Source organism: Argentina silus (genome assembly GCF_951799395.1).
Source record: "Argentina silus genome assembly, chromosome: 4".
Taxonomy (NCBI): domain Eukaryota; kingdom Metazoa; phylum Chordata; class Actinopteri; order Argentiniformes; family Argentinidae; genus Argentina; species Argentina silus.
Window position 1 is genome coordinate 10,171,819 of NC_139658.1, and position 11,357 is coordinate 10,183,175.

The 11,357-nt window shown below is 43.1% G+C and overlaps 1 protein-coding gene across 1 annotated transcript; it reads right to left on the reverse strand.

Annotated features, from left to right (window-relative positions):
- Positions 1-468: 468 nt before the first annotated feature.
- nuak2 (NUAK family, SNF1-like kinase, 2) lies at positions 469-11,354 on the reverse strand. The gene is made up of 6 exons (XM_083667942.1): positions 11,010-11,354; positions 6,155-6,275; positions 5,462-5,613; positions 4,135-4,200; positions 3,583-3,835; positions 469-3,349 (listed from the first exon to the last, which is right to left on the reverse strand). Exons 1-6 carry the CDS (start codon positions 11,244-11,246, stop codon positions 2,289-2,291), a joined length of 1,890 nt encoding a protein of 629 aa, XP_083524068.1. The 5' UTR covers positions 11,247-11,354; the 3' UTR covers positions 469-2,288.
- Between the last annotated feature and the right edge of the window lie 3 nt (positions 11,355-11,357).

Here is an 11,357-nt window from a genome sequence, read left to right on the forward strand (position 1 = left end):
AAACAAAAATGCCTTATAAGCTTACTGTGTTTACACAATATGAATTGTGGATATCTTTTTGTGATAAGATTTCCAAATGTTCTTTTCAGTTACATTTAAGTGTATGTTTCAGGGTTCTTTATGTTGTTGCCATGCTGTTGCTGCGAAGGCTTTTTTAAGGATTTTCTAAAATTTCAATATAACTTTAGCTAGCTTCAGGGAATACATTTTCTCAGCCTTCCCATCACAGGTAAAATGTTTCAGTGACCATTTTTAACTTGCTATTTGTGGTACTTGCAGATGTATTGCACTGGATTTCCATGTCAAATGTGAGCTCAGAGTGGTGTTTTCTGTTAATACAATATTAATTATTATGAAAATGCTGCTTTTCGTTTTCATATTCTTGAGTTGTATTTAGGTCACCATTTTATATTACAACAACCATAAACATCTCTGGTCACAACAGGTCACAAGCAATGAAAGGCATCATTCAGATATTACAATAACTTCAGTTTTTATTGATTTATTGGGCCAAATCAGATCAGTGGGACAGGGTAAAAGGTGACACAAAAGATACATCTGGCACTTTGGCATACATGGATCGTGTCCCACTCAGGAAAAAAAACAAAAAACTCAGATCAACCGACTTTTATTTCCTGGTAGCTAGTTATATATTTGTGTGCAAGTAGGTGATATGACTTGGCAAACAAAGAATCTTTGCAAACGACAAAAACGTAATACTGAAAAAGGTCAAAAACAAAACAAAAATGAGGTTATGACCACCTTAGTTGACTACTGTTGTACGCATTTAAAACCTACTGCCCTTTTTCCTTTTATCCCTACAGTGCTAAAATAAATCAGTCAAAAAACTGTTATCACCACATTCTAGTCATTGTCCAGTCCCTCCAGGATTCCACAATGTTTTTTTGTGATATCTGCAGCCAAAAGACTAGCAACTTAATGCAGCCCTTTTGTGCGAATCATCTTGTGCAATTAGTTTTGTGACATTTGTTCAACATTCAAGTGAACCCTGATAAACAGATTATAGAATTATCAGGTTTCAATGGTTTAATTGTGCACTTTCATGGCACAGTTTTAATAGCAATCTAGTAACACACTGAGATGTTTGATGAATTGCGTCCAATCCTGGTCATAATCATGAAATGCCCAGACTTTAGGGCACATCATAAAAGAATAAATACCTGCCGCTGGCCAACCTGCTGTCACAGTTACTGGGAAACCGAAACACACCTTTAGACCCATTCTTATAAAGCAATCAACCCATGGATGAGCTGTGTATCGGCCTAGACTGTTTTTCTGTTTACTAGAGGTTACATATTAACTGGGCACCATATGCTAGGCTAAAGCTCATGATTTAGCTCCAGAGAACAGCTAATGTTGTGCAATTATTTACCTGACAAAACCAGGACTGAGAGAACATTTACTGTAATCCCTGGTTTTCCCCTGAAATAGCCAACAGGTTCTACAGGTTCTTATTGTGCCTGAGTGTTTAAAAGATATCATTCAAGCCATTGCCTTTACTCAGTATTGTGAGTCATCTCACTAGTTTCTCCAGTTTCTCCAGAGTCCTGATTGATAACTAATTCATAAAACCCTGCAGCTCTCCAGGGCCAGGAGACCCTGTTGTACACCAACATAAACTATGTTTGAATAACACGGTGAACCGAATAGTTGGGGCCCAAAATGTTTTTCATTTTTAATCTTTGGTATTAATGAGCTGTCAGTTCCCTCACACCCTGAACAGAAATGCACATTTGATCAAAAAACAACATTTTGAGTGATAGCAACAACAACAAAAAAGAACAACAAAGCATATTTGAACTCAGCCTTAAATATCAACAGTGTCAGCTACCTCCTGAGTCTTTGAAAAGAGGCACTTACAATGCAGTCATTCATCATTTTCTAAAAAACACTGTGCCATCTTGTGTTTTTCTGACCAATCAATCAATAAATCACATCTTTATATGTCAAAGCTCAGATCTACTATCAATAAGAAGGCATTAACCATTATGTCTTGCAGTCTGATACTGTAGGAACCAATAGTTTCGCTCCCTATGCAAGACTGTTTTTGGTACAATGCCTATATAGTGAGTAGGACAACATCAAAAACAATGTCACTTCCTGCATAGCTACTGTAGCTACTCACTTCTCCTTTACCAATTTGGCTATTGAGTCACACCCTATCATGAACATGTCCAGCGATTAGCCAACATTGACTTTACTTTGTCCCCACTGCCTGTCTTTTGAGAATTCTCTATTACAGAGTGTCCATTGACACTTGCAAGGCCTCAGCTGGCTGCAGCTCCTCCTATCACCATGGCATGTTTGTAGGCCTCTGTTACATTCTCACAGTCTGAGATGGAGAAAGCACTATCAGCCACCCCAGACTGGTAGCACTCCCAATGTCCTCTCTGCCGCAGCAGGCCTTCCCCGAGTCTCTCCCCTCGGATGTCCAGGAGGTTGTCAGCAGACACGCAGCCCCTCATGGTGCCCTCAGCTGGGTGCTCCGTTGGTGCCGGTGGCCCCACGCGCTCAGGCAGATCCAGCTGGTCAAAAGACTCTGAGGAGAGGATGCTGTCCTCGCTGATGGCCATACTCGGTCTCGCTCTGGGGCCCCCTCGTGGCAGGGAGGCCGCTAGCTGGTCCAGAGACCCGAACTCCTGCAGGCCACCTGAGGAGAACTTGCCGTGACGCTTCAGGATGCCTTTGCGCCGGGGCGGGGCTGAGGGGCACAGCTGAGCTTGGGGCGTCTGGGCTGAGTCACTGCTCTCCGGGGAGGACGAGTAGTACCCAGATTCCCGCTCGGCCGGCTTCTTCAGGATGCCCTTGCGTGGCAGCGATTCAGCAGGTGGAACCTCGGCTGGGGTAGAGAGGCTCAAGTCGCTCTGTTGCTCCTCTATCCCTGCACCCAGGGTCTCGTTAAGGGCCTTCTGCTTAATGCTGCCCCTTCTCTTCAGAATGCCCTTGGAGGGCCGAGCGGGGGCTCCTTCATGCATGGTTTGAGAGACGTTGTTCTCCTTTCGCGACCTCCGCAGGGAACGCTGGCGTGCCACGTCCCCTCCCCCGCTACCGTGTGAGCGCAGCAGGCAGCGCATCTTGGAGCTGTTCTCCAGTAAGGGTCGGGAGGTTCTACGCAGCCAACTGGCAATGCTGGCAAGCCCCCCTGGCTGCTGTGAGGACGCTGGGGTTGTCCCACTCGGTTGTGCCAGCGCCATCGCCGCTGTCTCACTCTCGGAGAGCAGGGGGTGCTGGTAACCCCAGTTGAGCCACCAGTGTCCAGCAATCTCCTCGATTGTAGCTCTGCGCTCAGGGTTTACCATCAGCATCCAGCGGATCAGCCCACATGCATCTGAGACAGGGAGGAAGAACACAAACCAGTTAACTACTTTGTTTCAACTTTGCTAGGAGAAGTCATAGTTCAAGTTTTACAACAAGTACAATAAACCTGTGTTGTAACATTGCAAATGCTACAGTAACAACATTGTATTACATAACATGGAGTTGAGCGGTAATTATGTAATAACATAACTAAGACTATGTCAGAAACACCACTATGAAAGGTGTTTGTGTGGAAAGAATCACCTGAAGGGTTGGTGGGTTTGCGGTAGTTTCCAGTGCTGATCTGCTGGACCAGGTTCTTGTGGTTGTGCCCATCGAAGGGCATGGCCCCATGTACCAGGGTATACAGCAGGACACCCAGAGACCAGGTGTCCACCTCCGGCCCTTTGTAGGGCCTCCCATTGACTATCTCTGGGGACGCATACAGGGGGCTGCCACAGAACGTCTGCAGGTACTCGTCACCATGGTACAGGTTTGACAGGCCGAAATCTGCAATCTGAGGCATGATTTAAACAAGTATACCATTAGGTACAAACAAATACATACAGTACATCACTAATACATGAATATGATGAACTGCATAATCCCAGTGTGAAAGTAGAGAACATCATATTTATGTTTTAAATGTGCAAATGAAAGGACAAAAATGTAAAAAAGAAAAAAAGAAAAAAGCACCACTGGGGTATCTGGAGTGTGAACTATGCTGTGTGAAACCTACAGGTGTGCAAATGCTAAATACTAAAGGTGTGAGATTGTTGTGGAAAGGTGTGAGGCACAGTTGTTCTTTGTCCTTACCTTTATATTACCATTGCCATCTAGTAGGATGTTCTCCAACTTCAGGTCCCGATGCACTATCCCATTCTGTGTGATTAAAAAAAGGTATTTTTCACTACTCTGTTCTACTGCTGTTGTAGAAGCTATGAAGAGAGAGCACCTGAAGAGACAACAATGAGTGACAATAGACAAATAAAACATGATCTACTCAGTTCTGTAGCAGGCGTTGCTATTTGCTCACTGTTACCCTCAACGTGTTAAAACAAGAGCGAAGCCCCCTTAGCATTGGGGTCATTACTTATTCTATTCCAATGGAAGATTGTTCTGGAATGTCAGCTATGCTCCATTGTCCTCCACTCAGCAGGAGGGCATGCCTTTGACCGAGGCGTGGAGCTGATGCTTACATTTAGTTCAAATTCCAAAGAATGCAGGTCAACTACTTTTGTCTTGCACTTCTGTTAGAATCACTCAAGACATCACCAGCTTTCAATAAGGCACCACAATGAAATCATTATATTGGACTGGTTTGACTACAAACAATATTCTACCATAAACGTCATGTCTCAGAGCAATTTAGCAAATTCAAACAACCATAAAGTATCTACAATATTGACATATCTTTAAAAAGTAAAACCAAATAGACAGCTGTTTAGCAGAGAGCATTTTATAGGCCAATTTCATTCACTCTGTCAACTAAAGTAGGTTTTATGGAACCAAACTCTACCCGTCTCTCAAAGGGTTACGGTTGTACTCTGATGTACTGTACTGCTCCACAGTAGACTATTACACTATGTACCTTTGACAGAGCATTGTTACACAGCTCTGGACCCTGGGGGAGAACTGATGAGATGTGTGTGTCTGTGAGTGTGTTCACAGAGCCTGTCTGTTCCTTTGCGCCCTCATTAGAGAGAGTGTGCATGTGTGTGTGTGTGTGTGAGCGTGCATGTGTGCGTGTGTATCTGACACTGCCTCTCATAGACCTAACGGTTCATTTCACCCTGCAGTGCTGTAACAGACGTCCTGTTCAGGCGGATGGTGAACAATGTGAATAATATTCATTATGTAACTACGGGGCCGTTTTGCCAGCGCACAGGGCAGGAGGAGGCGGGTGAGAGTGCGGTTTCCAGTCAGAACTTCGCCCACAAGGTATGACCTTTGGTGGACGTTGATGAAGTTTGTCAGCATTGAGGTGTTTGTGGCAAACAAAAGGCCATCACTAATACAGACTTTATGAGAGCCGTCTGTTCGTACATGAGTGTCTGGAGATGCCTGGTCTCTTTCACCAGTCCTATGCATCGTATAGGAAAGCCTATAGAAGCCTGGCACGAGGGGCTTAGAAACGCCTTACCCTATGGCAGTAGTGGACAGCCGACACGATTTGTCTGAAGAAGTGTCTGGCGTCGCGCTCCGAGATCCTCTGCTTCTCACAGATGTAGTCGTACAGGTCGCCTCGGCTCGCGTACTCCATCACGATCACAATCTTGTCCTTGTTCTCGAACACTGTGAGACCACACAGACACAAACACACAGATGGTCACGCAAGGTAGATGACAGGATAGGCAGGATGGGGTGTTAGCAGGGCAGCACGAGGCTCCTCACATTTGTCTGTCAGTGGTGATGGGGATAGGGGCGGGGGAGGGGGGGGGGGGGGTTATGCAACTAGAATGGGTCCCTAGCTAGTACACAAAGACTTGCGAGCTTGTGACCAAACTCTCTAACACCTCTTCCAACACCTCTTCTAACACCTCTTCTAACACCTCTTCTAACACCTCTTCTAACACCTCTTCTAACACCTCTTCCAACAGAGTTCAGTGTGAATACATCTTACGTCTGGTGTCACGTTTCACCTCACATGCAGCTTGGTGACATTTTTATTCACCTCTCCAGAAAGTTTAACAAACTTTTTTATTGAAATTCCTAAAAGTTGCTTTACTACAAAAACAACAACAATAGAAATATAATAAATGTAACACAATGAATATAATAGAGGAATCATTTTAAATCATTGCTTTATAGATGATTTGGGAAGCAAATACCATACCTTCATATATGGTGATGATGTAGGGGTGATTGAGTGAGGACATGATCTCAATCTCTCTGCGAATGTGCACCAGGTCCTGCTCATCCTTGATCTTGTCCTTCCTGATGGATTTAATGGCCACCTTAAAGAGAAAAAACAATAAAATAAGCAATTTAGGAAAGGTATCCATAAGGACAAATCATGTGGTTACAGTGTATTATGATTGTTATACATCCTCCTCACCCTGGCTGGTTAGTGGTTATACATTAAACCACCAACTCCAGGACATTAACACAATAAATAATTGATCGGTCAGTTAAGAAGAATGAGTTGGCTCTACTAACAATAGCATTTGTTTCATTCAGGGATCAAAGGATAGCCAAGGTCCAAGGGAAAGATAAAGGTTCAATAAAAAAAACAGTTACACGATAAGTTGTCAAATCACTTGAGAAGTAAACCTGGCATGCGGTCTTGGACAGCCTGCTAGAACAATAATCAGATTCATTTCCAACTGAAGGAGCAATCCAAATTATTATCTCACCATTTCTCATCTTTTTAGTTCCAGACTGAGAGGTATTGAGCTGAGAGCAAACTGACAACACTACAGTGTTATTGTGACAGGGCCGTGGGTGTGGAGGAGTGGGTTCAATGTACTGTCTGCTGTGATGAAATCCATTGTTTCGTGTTACGTCAGTGAGGCCCACAGCATCAGACCATTTGAATTTGAATAGAAATGAGTTATGTGAGCGTTTGTGTGTGCACGCATGCATAAGACTGTGAACACGTGTACATGCATGTGTGTGTAGGTGTGACTGACTATTCGCATGTTTTTGTGTATGATATATATCAAGCTATACATTAGCATGTGTAATATCACTCTTTGTGTTTATATATACACGTGTGTGTGCGTATCTGTCTCTTTATGTTATGCAGGCTTGTTTAGACGCCTGGGATTCCACAGTCTCTTGTGTGCGTCAGCAGTGTACCCCGGGGGTGAGAGGGGTTGGGGGGGAGGGGGGGGGGTGCAGCAGATGGCTGGTGGGGGGAATGTGGTGGAGAGTGGGGGGTCTTCAGTCCCTCACATTCGTCGTACACAAACAGACTCAAAGACAAACCAGGAAGGACACCAGACGAGACCTTCAAACACTCATAACCTCTTCCCATGAGTCATCGCTCATCGTTGTCTTCTCCAGAAATCAATGTTGTAGGAGTGTTGGCTAATTTCACAGGAAAACCAATGATCAACAAACTGATTCACACTGATGCATGTCTAGTATTGTATGAATCCAAGAGGTTTGAGGAAGGATCATTGTATAAAGAGCATAGCCTTATTATAAATCTGTCTTTGCTTTACCAAACTGTAGGCCTAAATGTCATATCGAACAGACCCATTTTTAACTAAATCCTTGTCCTGCAAAAACACTGCCGAGGACTGAACACACACTGACATACCGTGTGGCATGCCATAATCTAGCCTGTGGATGAATCTTCTCTACTTATGTAATCAAGCATACAGAGGGGGGGGGGGGGGGGGGGAGAACACAGAGTGCCACAGAGCCTCTGTAGAATGATGCTCTCCATTGTGTTACAGGTCACTCCCTGTGTCAAGTTTCACATCTCTGCCCCATTAGAATACGAAGACTTAGGAAGAGAGAACAAGAGTATGGAAATGTTTCTTGTCCCATATCACTTTCTCATCAGCCAGCAGTGAGATAGTCCTCTTTATGCCATTCAACTCAGAGGAACTCACACCGACGCAACATTAGTCATAAAGCTTGTCGTAGGTCCAGGCCTGAGGCACGAACGAAGCTCAAGAGTTCATAGTTTACATGGCAGTCTGATTACAGGAAAGCCTTCGCCAACAAGTCATTGTGTCTGATGAGTACAGTGGAGAGCCTCAGTTGTCATGACTAGTGATTTGTTACGGTACATTCCCAGATATGCAGACTGAGAGTCATCTCAGACAGGGCCGAACGTGTTTCTGTACTCTTATCTTGACATGTTTTTGCGGGGGGAAGTTCCAACCTGTGACATTATACACTTCTCAGCACGTTTCCCCATAACAAACATGATTATCTTGAAACAGCACACTTTCTTTGTAAAGGGTTAAGCCCAGCTGACTTGGCAAACACTTTCATGAACAAATAAACCTCCCTCACTTTTAGACACACCTCAGCATGTGACCTATTATAAACAGAGGTTTTTTTGGAGGTCAGGATTGCTCATTTGTTTTTTTAAGGATATTTTTCTCCAAACTTTCTTCTCAAAATATTAGGAAGGAGTTATACTGTAGACTTATGTGTGTAATATTTATGCATGTCTATTCACATCTTATGGACTGTGTGATATTTGTTCGTTGTAGAAAATAATTGAATGTATGTGTATGTCAGCAATGAGTAGATGCAAATCAACACGTATCGTTATGGAACAATAGATCACCTATTAACACATCCAGGGGAACAAAAGGTAACCCCCCCCCTCTTGTATTTCCTGCTATATTGTGGTTCCTGCTTCCTTAATGGTGAATGAACAGTGTAAGAGGATGATTTGTTTATTTGATATTGTTTCAAATGTGGAATGCGAGTGTGGTATCTCGTCTCAATTACAGGACAATCTACAATTCAACAGGATATCTCTAATATGATGACATTTGCACTTACAACTGAAATGCTATAAGCTTCACTCTTGAATTGTGTTTGTTCCTGTTGTTTAAAGTTGAACAATCTCATTGCTAGCAGTAGACCACTGTGCCTCAGGTCAGGGTGTAGGTTTAAAGGGTGCTGTTCATCTCGATGTAACAAACATATTCACATTTGTTTGTCCAATCCTAAAGAGGACTCTTAAAAGACAATACCATTGTCCACCTACCCAAATCCCCCACTCCTTGTTTATGACTGATCAGTGTCAGGTAATACCATGAACGTTCAAACCACGGAGTATCATGTCATACCCTAAAATGTTTATACAGCTATATATTTTTTTCCTGATGCAACTAGTCACTAAGGTTACTGTACTTCACAGCTATGATCAATTCTGCACTGTTTAACATTGTTGATGTATGTCTCCACCCTTTGTAAGCATAGAGAAACATTCACCAGTGAATATTCATCAGTGGAGATAATAATGATTGGCCCAGGATGGACTATTCTCTCCATTCTTTTTCTCTCTCCCTCCCTTTGCCCTTAGGCCAAAGAAGGGGAACGGAATGCCACTCAGACTGGTGAGAATTCCCCCCCAGCTCTCCCCTCACTACCTGAGCGCTGGATTATAGAGCCATGCGTGTCCTCAGGAGACACTCCCAAATGTCCTTTCTGAGGACAAATCTAGGTTACATATTACACCTCAGTGTCAGATATTATACCACTGGGATGCGGTTATGCAGAACCTCATAAAAGTGTTGAGAGATTTTGGGACATCGACTTTCACATTGCTAACCATGTCTTTGTTGGGGAGCTACAAGGGACTGTTTGTTCTCCTCCTTTCGATCTGAGAACACATCTCAATACTGCATTTGAAATCCCCTGCATTAAGCTATTGGAACTGCCCGTGTCCAGTTTAGAGATCATTTGATAGAATCGAGTGGTCCATTCTAGTGTTGCCTTTGACTCAGCAATGTTGTATGCAACTCGCTGTCCCGTGTTTATTAGATGTGCAAAATACAGTGGTTGCCCTCTTTCAAACTACAGTACATGGTTTCTCGTTCACCAGTGTTCTTTAAATCATAGTCCTGGAGACCCGCAAGATGTGCAGGCTTTGGTTCTAGCCTTGCACTCATAAACCGGATTCAAATGATTAACTAATTGTCAAGCCCTTTCCCAGTGTTGTGCTCAATTGTTGGCACTTAATGAAGATTCTCACCTGTGTCTATCACATACAGTAGAAGTTGTTCATTGCCAAATCACTCTTGGGCACACAGTTATCAACAGACTGTTTTGGGATGAACAGGACGTTATGTTCTAAGCATATGTGACAGATAAGAAGACGCGGGCCTCATTTTGGTCAAGAGATATAGGTGATTTATTGAACTGAACCATCCCAGAGCAGAGAATGTCCTGTTTTTTTTCTCTCAACCGTTGAACTCTTGTTCAAATATAACTAGCTGGATCTCTACCCAACACATTCTCAAACAGGGAGTAAATAGTGAATGCTTTCCAGAGGCCTCTTTGATACCATAGTGTCAAGTTGCCAACTTTCTACCCAGCGGGCTCTAGGCCTATTCACTGCTAGGAATTGCAGAATACAGGACAATTTGGCACCCCTTTGTTCTAGTGTTCAGTAGACAGGCACAGTCTGGACATGTTCAGCCCTTGTAGGACCACAGTGGGCATTCAAAACGTTGAAAACGCAGTGTAGATTCTAATCCATGAATTCAACTATTGCTGATGCTATACTCAAACTATGACATGCCAAATCTTATCACCCAAGTTTTGTTTCCTGATGCAGGCCTAAAAGTCATGCAGTTGATGGATTAGGAAAAGAAAACATGTTTGCAACTATCATAATTCCCTTTCGAGAGTTTCTCTTGTGTTGTGTAAAGTGCAAATAGGTGTGCTAATGGAAAGACCTGTTTTGGATGTCAGACATTATGTCTATTTGAGGTCCAGGTGGACCTTTGTGATCGTTTTGCTTCATTGCAGTTTGAGTGAGTCATGCAAACACACACAGAAATTACTTGATCATCACTACATAGGCTACAAACAAGCAACAATCATTACAAACAACAGTTATTTGTTCTGACATCCAATTGCCTATAATATGTGTTAGATCAATTAAGTTAATTGTTATTGCAGGATATAACAGGCTCTACATAACATGCTGTCCCGTACATTTTGACCAATAAACAACATGTTAACATACAAAAGCAGAGGAAACTTACCATTCTACCGGATCTCTCGATTGCCTTTTTTACTTTTCCATATGTCCCTTTTCCAAGAGTTTCGAGAAATTCATATCTATGCTTCAAATTGTGTTTATGGTGATGTCGTTTCACCGCTTGTCTTTTCACAGTAGCCTGGGTGACAGGTTTTCCAACAAGCGAGTTTCCAACAGGTAAGCCTTCCACACTATCCGACAAAGTTGGTCGCCCGCCACTACTGTAATTATTTGGATCCATTATATATTTAAATACCTTTTTTCCTTTCCCTCAAACGCTTTCTTGATAATCTATCCTAAACACACATTCCTTATTCTGATGGCCCCTTTGTCTTTCTCAGGTGGCCTTGTT